We start from the raw sequence: 17,891 nt of genomic DNA, 5'->3' as shown, positions 1-17,891 counted from the left end.
TTTACAAATGTCACAGGGCCTCATGGCATGCCTCACACCAACAAATATTTCATGACACACATGAAATCTTCAGATTGAATTTTCAAGTTATTTCTTCTTTTTTTCCCTCCACAATTCAGGACCATGGAGAGCGCACGTGCACGCACGCACACACACATCAATCCTACTACTTATGGTACTACAAATGACCCTTTGTAGTATTTATCAGAAGTTGTACACAAACACCTTAAAACATATGCGTATATTATGCCTGTCAGATTAAAAGTAACTGTATTTGTGCTGACGGCAGGTTACTCATGCATGTCTGTGACCCTATGCTAATTTGTACTGCCCTTGGTAAATTTTTTTGATCATTACTGGAATCAACTAAGTGCTTTTGTTTTCAGAAATTTGGCAATTGTTCGTTTGACTCGCTGGCTTAAATTGCTACTCCAATCTGCACTTTTTCTGATTGCGGCTTAAAGCCAATTTGCTCTGCTTAGTAAATACTGGATAGAGTGTGAATAAGTAGAGGTAATATTTCAAAGCCAGAAAATAGATATGTTCATTTAACGCTTCAAAAAAGTTTGATTGTTTCCTTTGTCTGATGAAAAAAATACTGGCCTTCAGGTTAGAGCCTAACCATGATTACGTATGTGAAGGGTATGCGAAATGATCATTGCCCTTAGGTCTACGTGGTGCTGTTTAGTTTAACATGAATCAAAAATGTCAAGAAAATGTAAATATAAATACATGTAACAAAACGTCAAAAACAAGAAGACAGAGAAAACCAACAGCTATAAAAAATATAACCAGAATAAAGCTTTATATACACAGAATACAAAACTATAACCAGTGTAGAATGTAAACATGAAAAGTGCAACAAGCCAGACTGAGGAAACTTACTTGTAACTTACTTTTCCTACACTAACTGATGTTGCTTATTAAGCACTTTAATGTACTGCAATAACAACTACATTTCACCACATTATTTTAAGATTGCCATATTATTAGTATTTATATATCTACATGTATACCTTCATTTATCTATGAGTAATTATACCCCTACGGCACCGGCTACTGGGCATTGAATGCAATCTGGTCTCATACACCAGTAGAGCAGCAAGCCTGCTGTGAACCCTGACACAGTAGCTCTATAGCTGGGTGTATCCTGTCTTTGTACTAATTAAAAAGAAACTGATCCAAAATGAAAACTACAGCCTGCCACTTTGCCACAGCCCTGAGTAACTAGATAACAGTGTTTAGTGAGAAATCAAGATACTTCTAATTTGACATATACTAACAGTGAAATAGATGGCAATATTGCTTCACCAACATCTGCTAAGCTGTCTGATTAGCCTCGGCAGTCTAGACTGGAAAGTGACAGCAGCTATCTCTCTCTGAAGTCTACAGCTGGCTTTAGTTTTGAGCCCACTCACTTCTTCTCTTGGCTGACAGTGTCAGATAAAGCCAACACAAATACAACACAAATAACTAAAGCACATATTTGTTTCCAAGACATTATTAAGATCTTCATTTGATACAAAACACTACAAGTAGCTTTTTACTGGTATTGTTTATCCACAAATATACACAGCGTGTAAGTGTAAGTGTAAGTAGTATTTTTTTATTTTTAGAAACACACTCATTCACTTCATCTTTAAACCTGACAATACAAGAAAAAGTTTAGCACTGTGATGTCTAATTGTAGCAAAGATAGTGCTCGTGTAATGAATGAGGAACAAAGAAACATGTTGGCATCTCAAATTAGAAGACCATAAATCACACTGAGGAGTGGGAGGCATGTTGGGCCAGTGGGAAGGTTGAGACTCTCTCTGCATATTTGAATGTGAAAGCAAAATTATTAATTAATAACAAATATAGGTGTTGTTAATCAAATTAATGAGCCAGAAAAAAAAAGACCAGCCTGTGATTAATAATAGAACAAGCTTGATGTGGCTTACATGTCTGCCAATTGTGATTATCTATAGATAATACTGTAAAAGATGCACTTTTTTCTAAATTGAAGCCTGTTTTGTATTCATAAAGCAATGGGCTTTGGCAGCACACAACAACATACAGTCAATCTACTGATGGCCCTGCTGTCATGAGTTCTATAAGTTGTTTATTTGAATGTGGCGAGTCTGTTGGCACTGTGGGGGTGCCAAATGTATAGGGCTGTGGGACAAAAATGCAGGGATGTCAGGGAAAAAAAATTGCCAGTAAACATCATCTGTCTATATGACATAAATGCCAGGGCATATTTCCTGTGTTGCTCTTTAACATTAATGCTGCATTTATACTGTTTTACTTCATAATTGTCACAATGACATTTAGCAGATTTCAGAAATTTTAGATAACAATGCAGCCTTTATATAAGCAAAGACATTGACAAACAACCCTGCTACAAAAACTAAAAGCCACTGATGGCTTTGTGGCATTCATTATTAGAGCAGCGTTTAAATGCTGGAATGGCTCTCGATGGAAATACATGCGTATTTCTTTAATTATTATTATTTACTGAAGAATATCGGGATCCACGGGCGATGATATTACTGCTGTACCAACATTTCAATGTTTTTAAGGCAAACTGTGCTGTAAAAGGAATAAGATAACTGAGAGATAATTATGTGTTTGAAATGAGATGATGGTTGTACAAAGGGTAGATTTGAGTGCAGAGAAGTCAGGATACCTGTGACACAGGGTATGAGATGTACTCCTCGAGATGCTGAGCCGTGCCATTATCTGCAGCTATTTCAATCATACACGGGCCTCTTTGTTTGCCAACAGGCAGATTGTATCTGTTAAAAGAGAAGACACAGAAACCAGGGGTAAGTTAGGAAGCCCTCTCCCTGCCATGTCTGATACTCACAATAACGCCAACAAAGTGTGGAAAAGGCTCTGATGGAGAAACAAACAGAGCAGACAGCAGTGAAGCTCCTAATGTGACCATGGAGAATATTCCATAAACTTACTAGATATACATTACACATCGTTTTATAAGACACTTTATGCACTGGCACACTGGGTCTGAAGTAATGGTCCGTTTGTATCACAAGCTCTCACCCTAAACCCAGGAGAGACAAGAAAAAACAGGCAATGTTTTCCCCAGTTTTGGATTTAAATAAGAAAGCCAGAAACAGGTTTTGGCTCAGTGCTGCAGTGCTTTTTATTTTCTGTAAGTAGTTGTGTTTCTCAGCCAAATTGAAATGGACACAGTAATGCAACAGTACCTATGGAGTGCCTAAAGAAAAACCACAGAGTGAGATCACCAATCATAACCAGGTACATGATCTGTGACATAAATACCAGTTTTAATAACATTTTCTATGATTTTCTACCACTGCTACTACTGATAACAATGATAACAATAGGCCAAAAACATGATTATGGGTATGAGTGCTCATTATGTCATTCAGGATTAATTAATGATAAAAACGAGGGCACAAACTAGATATACATTACAAACCTAATGAGAAGGAAGATAATTTTATCATTTGACCCTCAGCGTCTCTCTGGGGAAATATACAATTGTAGTAGTCATTAATGTTGCAGCCGTAATGTTAAGTAGATGGTCTACTTGTGTCATATTCCAGCTCTGGCAAAGTCAAGTGATCCCCTCTCCCCAATTCATCACCGGCCTTATGCTGGCAGTACACAATAGAAGCCACTTTAAAAGGCTCAACATTATGCAAAAGGTTGCACGCTCTCCGCCACACACGTAAACACGGCAATGCGTGATGCCCTTTGTGTTCAGTGGGTTTCTTTGCCACCAGCCTGTAAACACGCCACACAACTACGATTGTGCGTATTTCGTAACTTATTCAGCCATTCTTTTTGACTGTACCGATGATGACTGATGAGGAACAACCCTCAAACGTCTGCTTTAATAGCCAGATGGAAACAATCAGAGCAATCGCCCTCCTGCTAATTTGAAACAGCCTTCCAGGACACCTCCCTGCGGCAATCATACTCAACTTCAGGTAGGACTAATTACAGGTGTGGAAATCATAAGAGCCGTTTTGTACACACGCACTGATAAATTAAGGCACATTTACATTGGCAAATGTGAAAGGCAACCTAATGTCCACAAAAGACATCCATTAACATCCTGGTGGGGCTCAGTGTGTTCCAGTGAGCTCACTCTCTTACATTGGGATATTGCCCCGCTGTTCCTTGGATCCTAATGAAAGGGATAGAGTTGTGCGATATATCAATCCTTATCTTTGTGCAACAAAAATGGACCATTTTGCGAGGTATGAAACATCACAACATCATTACAACCTCTATTGCTGAGGGCGCTTGATGAATATTTTGGTGCTTACCACAGTAGCTTTTATTCGGGCTACTGATGCTACAAAAACTGTCCCTGGGAGATATGGAAAGCATGCACACAAAGTAAGCGAACTTGATGAGTTCTTATGAGCACATTTAATATTCCAGCAAGCTAATTTACAATAGTCTTGCTTTAAGGAAAACGTGACTATTTATATATTTTTAAAAATGAGTACAACTACTTTATGTGGTGTAGATAGCTAGAAATATGACCTACAGCTCCACATTATAATCGCCACACACATACACACAAGCCCAAAACCAAACAAACAAACATATGAATGAATAAGAAGGAAAAGAAACAGTGGTTTTCTCTAATGTAGGGAAGAAACTGTGATTTCTTATTGGGCCCCTTGTGCACCATTCATTTCTGGGTCTCACAGGACCCACGCAGCAAAGTTCCAGTTTGAGGTAAACAAACAGAGACGGATAAATATTTCTCCAAAGACAGACCACACCACAATATGGCTGTGATCATTTTCCTAACTCAATCATCATTTATGCATTTGTTCATCTGGCTAATGTTCTAATCATGAGTGATTTGTCATCTCTAACATCCTCATTTAGACTGCGTCTGGTGTGTGACTAATTAAGGGCAACTGCATTACAGCAACTTTCCGGAGGATCACCACTGAAATATTACCTGGAATGTTAAGGGACCTTGCAAATATTTTCAGGACTGCACCTTTACACAGAGGTATTTGTTAAACCTGAAGGTGGGTGTTTGTCTCTACAATCCAATAAGAACATTCCCTCTTCACAGTCCCCTGCAGACAACTAATAATAAAGGAGGACAATCATTAAAATATTACTTTTGCATGAAACATCTGAAAGTATTGGCAACAGATGGCAGTAAAACATCATGCACTGCACGGTGCCCTTGCAACAGTTTTTAGTGTCTGGGGGAAAAAAGGCACAAAAAAGCCTTGTTATTCTAGCCATATTTCTGATTCTTACAAAGAGCAAATCATAATGTGTAACATGTAAGTTGTGAAGTTATCATTTGTGAGTCATTTGATTGATTTAAGTGTCTGTTAGTTCTGCAAATGGAGACTATGCTCAGTAGGGTTTATTATCAGTGAGCTGTAGCTGGCACACACACACAAAGAAGACAAGTACCAACTGTTACTTTGATATTCTTATTAGCACAACAGGTTGCGGCGCTGCATCTGATTTAACTGAAAATAACCTTACATATGGTTACAAATCATGAAATGTCATATCACACCACTGCACCTATTGCACAAGATATACAAAGGGGTCTGTTTGTTGTTTTTGTTGTTGTTTTTTCCATAAGTGCAACATGCTCTTTATCAGATCATAAACTACACCTACATTGACTGTAATGGCTGGCTCTGGTGCAGTTACTTTCACACAAGCAGCACTGCAGCATTTGCTGCATAATTTGTGCTGTGACTGGCAAGCCTCAATTAATTTGGGTAGCCTGTGTTCTATCATTATATCTCCAGCAATACAATTAGACAGCACACAGCAACACTCGTGGTATTGTGAAGCTTCACAAAAGAAACTCCAAGTGAGCAGGCAGGGCTGCTGCTGAATCTTTCATGGGAGGACTTGTCAATACAACTCTGAATAGTGTGTAATTGATACATATACCTTGCTGTGAAAAAAAAAAAGGACGTGGTTTCAAAAACAAAAACGGCCCTTATTAAATCAGATACTTTTGAAACAAGCGCACATATGGCGTGCCATTTCCCCAAATACATTTTTCTCTATTACTCTCCAAAGGATTAATACCCAGCAGGGAAGTGTTCACTTGTAATGTAGCAGTTTGGTAATTACTTTCACAAACTGCAAAGGGGTTATGTACCCATTAATAGGATAGACGCAAATCATAAGATTGATCTAACCACATCGTATAACAAAATGCACCATTGATTGACTCGTACTAAAATGCCCTCTTAGTTCTATATCAGCAAACATTATGCTGAGTGAAGTAAATCAGCGTTTCGGAGCTGAAGAGGACTCGAACTCAGAAAGCGGAGTTTCCAATGTTTCTGTGACAATAATTCAAAGAAGTCAGATTCCCCGACTCCCTGAGATGCCCTGAAATAAGTTACTTTTTTGAAATTCTTTCCAGTGTTTCTTCTCACAGCATAAGTCTGTTTTCTTCCTGGTACCAGCGGCTGTTGCTAGGAGACATTTCACACCCACATGTTCATTTTTTTCTACAAAACTATTCGATGATCACTGAACAGGCCATTAAATATAAGTTTAACGATTAAATAATTAAATAATCGTTAAAGTTCAATATGCGATGCAAATGATAGCATGCTCGCTGAATTAAAAACTGAACGAGAAACTAAAGTCGCCATTTTTTAAATTCTTTTATTATTGTGAAAAGCAACAGTTAGAGAATCATAATAATTTAATCAGCAACTAATAATTAATGCTCTTCCTGTTATTTGCTGTCCTGTGTTTTGTGGTCAGAGCAAGCACATACTATTTCAGGACACACAGGAAGGGCATAGCAAGAGCTGCATTAGAAGAATCGTGAACCAGTGTTTTGTTTTCGTTTATCGGAGCTGTAGAGGAAGTAAAAGTCTGGACATCATGGCCTCATCCATTAGTCATAGACTTGGTTGACTGATCCTTGGCTCATTCTGTTCTGTGCTGGAGGAAAGACACTCAAGAGTATGTGTACAAAAACATTGCTTGGACAAAACAACCCACCTATAATGTGGCTGTAATGTGAATACGGTGCTAATTTAAAAGAAAAGTGATTTAAGGGATCTAATTATGAAATACACATTCACTGAGAAGCACTTCATTAGGCAAACCTGTTCAATTGCTCATTATCACAAATCATCCAATTCCGTGGGAGAAACTCCGAGCATTTAAACACGTAGAAAGGGTCAAGACGAGCTGCTGCAGTTCAAACCGAGCATCAGAATCGTGAAGAACGGTGGTTTAAGTGACTTTGAATGTGGTACGGTTGTTGGTGCCAGACGAGCTGGTTTGAGTATTTCAGGAACTGCTGATCTACTGGGATTTTTTTCCACACGGCCATTTCTAGGATTTACAGAGAATGTTCTGATAGAGAGAAAATATCCAGTGAGTGGGAGTTCTCAGGGTGAAAATGCCTTGTTGTTGCTAGAAGTGAGACTGCACTGAGCTGACAGGATGGTAACAGTAACCAGAATAGCCACTCGTTACAACCAGGATATGCAGAAGAGCATCTGTGCAGGCAGATCAATTTGAACCTGAAGTAGCAGCAGAAGACCACACCGGGTGCCCGTCCTGTCAACTAAGAACAGAAACTGAGGCTACAGCTCACACAGACTTACCAAACCTAAAAAGGAGAAAAGTGGAAAAATGTTGCCTGGTCTGATGAGCCTCAATTTCTGCTGCAGCATTCAGATGACTGGTCTGAATTTGGTATGAAAACCATGAAAACCTGGATCCATCCTGCCTTGTTTTTGCGGCTCAGGCTGCTGATTGAGGTGTAATGTGTGGGCGGTACTTTGTGGGGCACACTTTAGGTGCCTTAGTACCATCGTTTAAATGCTATAGCCTACTTGAGTATTATTACCAACCATGCCAATCCCTTTATGGCCACAGAGTGCACGCCTTCTGATTGCTGCTTTCAGCAGGACACGGTGCCATGTCAAAAAGCCCAAATCATCTGAAACTGGTTTCTTGAACAAGAACAACACTTTGCTCAAATGGCCTCCACAATCACAAGATCTCAATCCAACAGAGCACCTTTGTGATGTGGTGGAGCAAAAGATTTGCATCTGCAACATCTGTGTGATGCTCTCATGCCAAGACCAAAAGTCTTGAGGATTGTTTCCAGCCTCTTGCTGAATCTATGCCATGAAGAATTAGGACACGAATTAGGACAGTTTTAAAGGGAAAAGGAGAGTCCAACCCAGTATTGTCAAGGTGTACCTAATAAAGTGTAAATACAGATGTACATTTCTTTTGAAATCAAAGCAATTCAAGACAGAATTAAAACAACCTGCAATACTACCCTATGGCATCACCAAAGAAGACTAAAGGCAAGTTTTTTTGAGAATCTTTGCTTTCAGTGATCAAGCAGAACGCTGACATTTTCATCCTTTCAAACAAAGGTTGTAAGAAAAGACGTGATGACGAGGTATTCATGCACTGCTTCTACACAAACTGAAAATTTGGTGCATTTTCAACAGTAAAAAACATCAACATGAACATCAAAACCCAGAAGGTGCTAGACACAGGATCCTCAGTCAGACAAAAAAGAATATTTTTCAGTAAGCCTGAATCATACTTGAGACACTACTCCCATTCCTTTGACTGAAGAGAAAAAAGCACCAACAAAAGCAGCATAAATTTAAATAATCATGTCTGCCAGGGACTCCGAGTTCACCTCTGACAAGGTAAGAAATGTGATGCTGCAGAATGCTGTGTGTCATCCTTGTTGATCTTTGACTGAGTGTAAATGGAAATTACTCCAACAGTGAATGGCAAGTAGTACGGGATTCAGCTAAAAGCATACACACCTCACAAATGACCAGGGGAGCGTTTGGAGTCTGCCACTCTCAAATTTAATCGCAGCAGTATTGCCTTAAACATCCCCAAAGGAAAACTTCCCAACATCAAAAACCAAGCCAGCAACAAACATGTCCTCCCCAAATGAAAAATGACACAGCATCCCCCCTGCACACTCCCCTTTGTGAATTTATCTGGCAGCAAGGGGCATTTCAGCAGTGGCTTTTTGTCTTGCCAGCATTTGTCTGCTCTGGAGTGCTACAGCCCATTTGTGCTTTAAGTGAAATAATACAATTAAACATTTCTGGAGAGGGAAAATATAATACAAAGTTGCTGCCTTGTGGAAATGTTTTGCATGCTTCACAGCTGTTATCAATCTGCCTTTGCGTTACACACGGTTTTGTGAAAACACAATGCACCGTAACACCATTACATTTAGAAAATCTGCATAGCTATTGATAGCGTGTCTGAATAAATATAATATAAGTTATTATAATCCATTTTCCCGAAACCAAACTCAGTGTTTCTACACAGCCAAAGTGTTCATAATTCAATGGAAGCTCACTGGAGAGAAAGGTATGGACTTTATATTTCATGTATGTGGCAGCCAATTTAAACAGTCCTGAATGTTTCAGTGAAATGAATCACATTTTCCTTTTGAAGACCAACAAAAGGAAAATGTGATTCATTCAATTATGTTTACTGTCAGGACTGGCTTCTAAATTCTTGATTAAATATTCATAATGTCTTTTATCCCTTTGTTGAGGATGATTAGCAAGACGAAGTGGTGCACGACTGCTAAACAGTGTTCCTTCATAGCTAAGAGGATTTCAAATAGGGCGAGGTAAAGAAACATTAACACTCTTTATCATGGTTTTAAGTTGGATTTTTGCTTAATTATATGTGATCATAATGTAGGGAAAACAATTTAAGTAAAAAACAAACAAGCATTTTTGCATCTGCGACGTCGTACCCCGTGCAGCAGTTATGTCACCAGAAATAAAGCTTATGAAAAATGAGTGTCAATGTTTTCATACTATAGTACTGAAGCTTGGTCGGGTAATGTTGAATAGGCTTTGTAGCAACGCTGCTGTGTGGTGCAACAGACAGACATTTATGGGTATAACATGAGAAAGTCAAAGGGGTGTAACTGTATTTGTATAAAAACAGGTAAATGTTTTCCCTTTCCGATGTTAGGTGCAGTGGCACCACACAACCCGAGATGACAGCAAGATAGAAAAAAAAGAGCATTTGAGAGTCATGCAAGAGGGAAAGATTGGGAAAAAAAATATGGAGATGAGACTGTGTTACAGTGCCTTCAGGCAATTTCAATTTTTTCACCGGTCATTGGAGTCTGGATTACAGTATTTACAGTTAGATACAACCACAGCACTGCACTGCATACATGCTGACAACAGCAAGGCATCTGTATTCAGTGTTGCCAACTATCACCCAAGGAAAGTAGGTACTCTGTGCTCAAACATGACTTGATGATGTCATGGGCTCATTTGCATATGAATAAAATTGCCGATCAGGAGCAAATAGAAGCAGAGCTCAGCAGCAGGCACTCTCTCATTTCTCCTGCTGGCTTACTCTGCCCCACAGTGATGAAGCCTCTAAGCCTTTGTGTGCAGTACAGAGACACAAGATCAGCAGTGCAGGGGGAAGGATGGCTGATCAGAACTATTTGAAAGGAACAAGCAATAAGTCAAAATATATATGAATCAGGTCTGGTAACGAGTCTACTGCCAAATGTTTGAAAGTGAGATGTTTTCCCATGATAAATCTAAAGAGTAGTTATATTTGTTGCTTATGCCTTTTCATAAGCAGTATTACTAAAGGACATAAAAAAGGAGCTAAATTTAGTTACTAGTAAGATGGATATTTTGCTATTGTTTTTATGCAATTTGTGTATGCTAGTGGAGTTTTAAAACTGTTGATAGGTAAAAAATAATGCCGATAAGATGTAAACAATTTACATATTACTATTCATTATTTTAGTTCACAAATGTACAGTTACAGTATGTAAAACACATTTTAGCCAACAAACAGAGATCAAAAACATTCATTTAAAGAAGATTTAGATTGTTTCTACTATTGACTGTTCCAGATCCCGATTTGCTCCTGAGCTTTTCCCAGTCTGTGGAAGGCCATCAACCTACTGTTTACCTCAGCTGGCAATGCTGACTGAGAAGTGTCCACCTTCTTTTACGCTAGAAAAGTCTGTAACATTTTGTGAAAGGAGTCCGTTATGGGTGGATGTAACTTTGTTGGAGTCTGTTGCTTGAAAGACTGTAACGGGAAAGTGCGATTTTAAGGACAACTGAGCCTAACATTAGCGGGCATAATGTTAGCTTACAACTAGTTGTTGTTTACTCAGCTCTTGTCAGCTGTACAGACAATGAATGTTGATAACAAATTATTGAGACAATATCGGGAATACACAAGCATGATGAACACATTTTGATCCTCTTTGATCCTCCCACAACAGTATTTTTAATAGATTTATAATAGCTTTTATGAGAATGCATCAGTTTGTTGGAACCTATGAGTACAGTTTTCTTTTTTCTATTAAATAACTTCAAAAAATGACTGACTGTACCTTCAATCGTTCTAGGCCTGCTTGACACATGTTACAAAAAACGTTCTTCCCTGGCAGTTGAATTCTAGGTGAATGACAGCAAAGTAGAAGCACCATATCGTTACCTGATGGTGACTGACGTCCATCTGTTGTTATTGATGTTCTGATTTACAGCTGCATGCAAAATATGACTGCCACCACAACCAAGTTTAGCAACAGGGCTTCCATCTTGAAGGAAAACATGAAGGAACTGATCCCCAAAGTTCTGCTCCTGAGCTGGAAAGGTAAGAAAATCACAATTAGTAAATAGCCTCTTTTTGCATATTGCTGTATTGTATCAGTACAATATTCGTTACATGATTTCAAACTTATCAAAGATACTGAGTGTATAAAATGAGGCCCCTTTGTGTGTGACTTTAAAATCTGAAAATAGAAGATGATCTGATTTGAACATGTTCAGTTGAGTAACTACGGTAGCTGCACAGGGCTTCTTCCATATGCTTTCCTCACATTGTATGCTAATTTTTCAAAATGATCTTTAATCTCTGCTGTGTGATGCATTTTAATGTGTTAAAAATAAAGATGCAATACAAATACAAATACAAAAACAGAGGTAATATACAGGACCACTACCTGACACCTGAGGGAAGATTGCTATCTGCCAACAAATGCCATTACACAGTCAAAATACATGCCTCCTTGAAGCTTACAAAGACCTAGTTCACATTGCTGTGAGTTCTACAATAAATGCACAAACTGGGCAATCATTCCCTCAACAAAACAGCTAAGAATAAACTGACTTAGACCTGATAAAATCTAAAGTGTAAGGCTTAAAAGGCATTGCAAGCACTCGCACTGTTTTTTTTGTTTGTTGAAGGATTAAATTAGGATGGACCAAATGGCATACAAATCATTCAGTCTTAGCAGAGTTAAAAGTAACAAGAAAATATGAAAGAAATAGATAGAAATCTACTCAAAGGTCATGGAGAGCTCAATTGAAAAAGTATAGTGAATAATAATCAATTCTCGCTGAGAGATCGAAACTTTCCACTGGATACTCCCACCTACAAGGGGGAAATTGTTGAAAAGAGAAGAGAAGAGAGAGGAGACTGATTCGAGATAAATCTTCTCTGCCCACTGCTGCAGACACCGTGTTAGTAAAGACCTACAAGGAAGTAAGTACAGGGCTCCTTGTCCCTTATACCACTGGTGGAAACTGAAACTTTGGTCCTCACTGTCTGACAGACCTCCTTAAATCAAACTGCTCCTTTCACAGTCTGAGCTATATGAAGCTATCTGAGACTTGGCATCGAACATAAAGCGCTGTTCACTTATGAGTAATGATTCATATTATAACATACCAAGACTGCATCAATATGAGCTGAATCATCCCTGTGTGTGTGCCACACAGGAACCACACTATTCAGAGCTACTAGGATAACAGTAAAATGTTTTTTTATTACCATTATGCCATGGTATGGTTAGCAGAAAGCAGTGAGTTTTCTGCTTCAAAAGATAAAGATCCACTCATGTGCACATAAACACACAAGTTTTCAGTAGGTTTATTGCAGGGAGGAGAGGTAAGAGGTAGCAAGCAAGAGGGTATCCTCAGGATATAAGTATCTTCCCCATGGATCACTCTAGTAGGTCTCATTCTGCCTGCCTACCAGGAGAATGATTACCAGGTACTTTTATCACAGCTTGGGCTCTCAAGATCCAAAACATTTTTTTTTTTAAATTTAAGCAGAACAATCTTGCGACTGGAGGACTGATGGTAAATCTACATTTTGCTCCTGCTGGAAAAGCCTCTGGGAAATGGCAGCTGGTGCGACTTTTCCCCAACCTTTGTGGTCTTGATTGCAAAACAGGAATATGACCTCTACAGTATGTCACTTAACTCCAGCACATTATATCTCAATGGGAGATTTTGAGTGTCTTGCAAGTGAGACAGTGCATTGTGGGAGCGACAGCCAGCAGCATGAAATTCTCCCCCACACACACTATCGAGGTCTTCAACTGTCTAAGAACACAGGAGCAAAAGGGGAGCAACATAAAATGCAGCAGGGAGACAGAGACCAAACTTGCCCACTGTCAGGGAAGACATTCCTGCAAGTCAGAGGACTGAACAGCAATAGTGCCCAGTTAGAGGGACCTAAAATATTTCTTTGTTTCCAACAGGGCTTATAGGGCACATTTCAGCTGAATTACAGAGGGCGACAGGGGACCACACACCCAGAGGGAACTACTGAGTAGACTCAACACAATCAGGGTTGGCCTATTTCATTTCACAATGACAATGGTAACTGCGTCAAAACTCTTTGCTAGGCTAGGACCAGGACAGAGGTGTGTGGGCAGAGACATTCCTGTGGCATCTCTCTTGAAGTAATGAAATGAGTGGAGGATTTGGACACCGGAGAAAAATTGAACAAAAGCAGAGCTTGTTGTTTTAAGGGTATATGGCAACTCATGTGAAAGCTCAGAACAATTCCTCCAGGGCAAGAAGGGCATCAAGAAAATCCCCATCTCTTTGTCCACAGGAGGCAATGCTTAGCTTAATATGCTACACTCAGATAAATGTATTCTTTAAGCCGACCATTCTTTGTCTTAGGAAACAACAGGGATGCATTTAACAGTGCAGTGCCATACTACAAGCCACTGTTGCAGAATGACACACAGGAATAAATATCTCACTCCTATAATTTTCTGATCTTTGTTCTGCAGAAGGGTAGGACTCTTAGCCCAAGAAAAAATAGCAGTAGGGACACTGTAGGTAGCAAGGCATCATTCATAGTAGAATAAGAGGCTTTTAAATGGCTTCATTTGTCTGGAGCATTTAATTAGTTTGCATCCTGCTCGAAGAGATAAAATTACTCTCATTCACTTGTTCAGTAATCTTCCTTTCTTGGTCGTCTGCTCTTCTGTATGATCATGCTGCCAGCACATGATTTCATCCAGAGACACAGTATTCATTGTTACAGCTTTCCTAAAATGTCCTGTGGTCGTGGCATGGATCCTCCGTGGATCCGGCTCATGCTGTGGATGCTTTATAGCATCAGAATCTGGGAAGTTTGGAGACTGGGTCAGTGACTAATAATGCTTTTGGTGGGCAGAATGTGACAAATTAACATCCAGTCAAAAGTCATAATCCACAGTTCGGCAGTAGAACACTGCAGTGTAACATGTAATCAGATTTTTCAGTTCACCTCTCAGTGATTTAATAAATCTCAGCGGTATTTAAGATGTAAAAAATTGTGTCCAACTTGCCTTTTGTTGTCATTCAAATCATAAAAGTCAACCTTCTTTTGATACCGTTCTCAATAAAGGTGTTAACTCTGGATCGTGCCTGCAACAGTACCAAACCGCTTTGTTATAAAATACATCTTATGCAAGAGACTTCATGTCAAGGGCAGAAAAAACACATATTCTGGTGTTCATCTCTATTTGGCGATTTCCATATATCTATCTAAAAAGGCTCAGCTGATTCCAGTATATTAAAAGTGCTCTTTTTCACAAATTATTACAGGGCTGGCAAGCGTCTGAGAAGCTGATAAATCTGTGTCCAGTCTGAATCCTTCCAAGAGCCTTTGTTTAGTCAAAAATGTATTGTTTGCTTAAATGCAAGCACCTGTTTAATTTTAGAGCAACACGGACTCTTTATACGTGAAGACAAAATGCAACTGATGAGTTGTTAAATGCAGTTATGTTTTGAATATAATCTTTAGTCAGCAGCATGAAATGAGATAATAATTTGAGATACACAGTACTTGACTTTCCTCTAGCAAACAATTGCTTTTGACGCTTTTTGCTTGTGGTAAAGTCACAAGGCATTATTAAAAAAAAGCTTGCGCTGAGAGGAAAAGCTTGAAAGTGGAAAGGAAATATGACTCAAACATTATGGTATGGTGCAAAAATATTCGGACACCCGGGGCCTGTTAATAGCAGTGCATATATTTGCTGTGAAAAACTTACATGAGGTGAGAAACAAGGGATGCTGCAGTTTTTTTTAAAATCACCTTCAGAAGGGTTTAAAAAACAATTATAATTTTAAAGCAAGCAGTGGGCGGTGCTGGTTGGAACAGGGCAGCAGCCAGTGAGTCACTTTAAATACTGAAGGAGACTGAAATGTTTAAGTCTGAATTTAACCTGCTGCTGTCATAAACATGCTGCATTCTGCCAAAGAAATGTAAAACTAACTAACCAGTGAAATATTCTTTAACAAAGCAAACAAAGCAAAAAAAAACGAACAAAGGGCAAAAATTACATTAAAAGGGCAACATGGAATGACCATTTAGTTTATTTATATAACACCGAATCACAACAACAGTTACCTCAATGAGCTTTATATTGTGAGTTTAAGACCCTACAATAATACAGATAAAACCACAAGAATCAGATGACTGTGAGCAAGCACTTTGGTGACTGTGGGAAGGAAAAACTCCCTTTTAATAGAAGGAAACCAGGCTCAGGGAGGGGGAGTCATCTGTCATCTACCAGTTGGGAGTGAGTGGAAGAAGACAGTACAAAAGACTAAGATATTGTGTATTAAAATACTGAATAATATCCTTTTTTTTTATTTTTTCAAAAACACAGTGGGCTGTCAAATGTTTATGAATGGACTAACAAAGGAAGCCTTACACTTCTTACTTCCTACTGCAAAAATAAGCCTCTCTCATCTCCTCTCAAATCAATTTCTGCTTAGCTCTATAACTCATTCGCTGCCAGATATTATTTTCTCTAGATGTCAATGTTGCAGCATCTTTTATTTTGCTATTTTTCTTCTGTAAGGATATTGTTTCCTACAGTCCCCATGGCCCTGTTACTCTGTGCTGAACTTAACAGAGCGTTCGTCCTTCTGCCAGTCGCTGTCACCTGTTTTCTCTCTCTCTCTCTCGCTCTCCCCCTCCCCCTCTCTCTTGCTCACCCCACCTCCTCTATTTTTTCTTCTCCAGCTGACAATTGAAGTCCAGGGGGAGACTCGCGAGTTTGCTTCAGGGAGAGGTGTAAAGAAAAGGGGGAGCAGAGAATAAGGAGCAGGTCTGGCGCGGAGAGTCTTCGCATCTCAATGCACGTCTTTTGGTTTTCTTCTGATTAACTTTGTCTGTTTGATCTCTCGAGTTTTCTTTTCAGTTCCTATTCACTGATGTGAAAGAGATGGGTGCTATATGCCAGGAAGTATTTCTAGATAAAAGGCACCGTGCCCACTATTTATGCTTTCTGAACATCCATCTCTTTTCGTGACAAGGCTCGCAGTCTGCTTTCTGTGCCAGTGAGATACTGTAAATATTACTGAGAACAGTGAGCAGGCGGATTTAATTGAACCAACTAACCTAAAATTATGACTATGTTTTGTAATTTACAGCCGTGTTCACGTCTACAATTGAGTGTGGTGAAAGCTGGTTTGGAATAAAGATGACATCAGGTTGAAACAGCAGTCAGTTTTTCAAACTGATCTATAGTATAAATCTGCAAAGGCTTAGACTGGTATAACTTATGATCCACACAGCTAGACAACTGGTGGCAGTGAATATATGAGGCGACTTATGCCAGGGTGGAAGTGAGACAATACTGCTATCTTGACGTCAAGTCACATCTGACAACTACAAAGGGGGTGTTACTGTACAACCTTTGAAACCACATTCTTTCAAATCACGTCGTTGTCTTTATTCCTTAAGAATAAAGATAAATTGTGTTACAGAGTCCTGATTTAAGTAATTATAATATAAGTGTTTCCTGTTATTGTTCTGCATATAGTACGGGAAAAATACTAATTAGAGAACTCAGGCAACAACTTGCATTAAACTGTGTAGTTTGTAATGCATAGAATAGAATAGAATAGAATAGAATAGAATAGAATAGAATAGAATTCAACTTTATTGTCATTGCACATGCACAGGTACAGGGCAACGAAATGCATAGCTTTGTATATAAAATACATAGCTTATGACTTATGACAGATGCAAATGCATTCTCAGTCATATTATGAAAAGCTTTTCTCGGGCAGAAAAAAAAGCTCCCTGAAGCTATATTCTTTTTATCCATGTAATATTCGGTTTTTCAAACAGAAAAGAAAAAAAAAATCAAAATTCAAACCATTACTTCAAGTATGGGGGAGCATACTAATGGCTTTGCTTTGCAATTATTCCGCTATTCTATTCTCAAACCTATCATTTGACATTTTTAAAAAAGTCCTTAATAATATACCCTAAATCTCTGCAACACAAACCAAATGTAGATTTGGATTTTATAGATAAAGAAAGATTTTTAGCATATAATAAAAATGCACATATATTGGGAATATGTCATTTTAAAAAGACTTTTCATTCCTTAATTTACTGACTGGTTGATTTTTGAACACTGTAATTAAGCGCCCGTGTCAGACAGGATACCGTATAGCTGTCTTTAAATTGATGTTACCATTGTCTATGTCTATTTAAGGTTTAGCTGGCTGACCTTTCAAATACACCAACCCTATATAAAGCACTAATTTAGACTTCTATTACATTCT

At 38.7% G+C, this 17,891-nt stretch overlaps 1 protein-coding gene across 1 annotated transcript in view; it reads right to left on the bottom strand.

The window, feature by feature from the left end:
* eys (eyes shut homolog) overlaps nucleotides 1–17,891 on the bottom strand; it is a 182,577-nt gene that overhangs the window by 36,323 nt on the left and 128,363 nt on the right. The window contains exons 39-40 of the mRNA XM_080868851.1: nucleotides 11,512–11,662; nucleotides 2,672–2,780 (exon numbers count right to left, since the gene is read on the bottom strand). Coding sequence (XP_080724977.1) covers nucleotides 2,672–2,780; nucleotides 11,512–11,662 — 260 coding nt within the window. The remainder of the gene's footprint in view (nucleotides 1–2,671; nucleotides 2,781–11,511; nucleotides 11,663–17,891) is intronic.

This window comes from Rhamphochromis sp. 'chilingali' (assembly GCF_963969265.1).
Source record: "Rhamphochromis sp. 'chilingali' genome assembly, chromosome: 20".
Lineage (NCBI taxonomy): Eukaryota > Metazoa > Chordata > Actinopteri > Cichliformes > Cichlidae > Rhamphochromis > Rhamphochromis sp. 'chilingali'.
The sequence above is the reverse complement of the archived record's forward strand: the minus strand, read 5'-3'. Positions and strand labels throughout refer to the sequence as shown.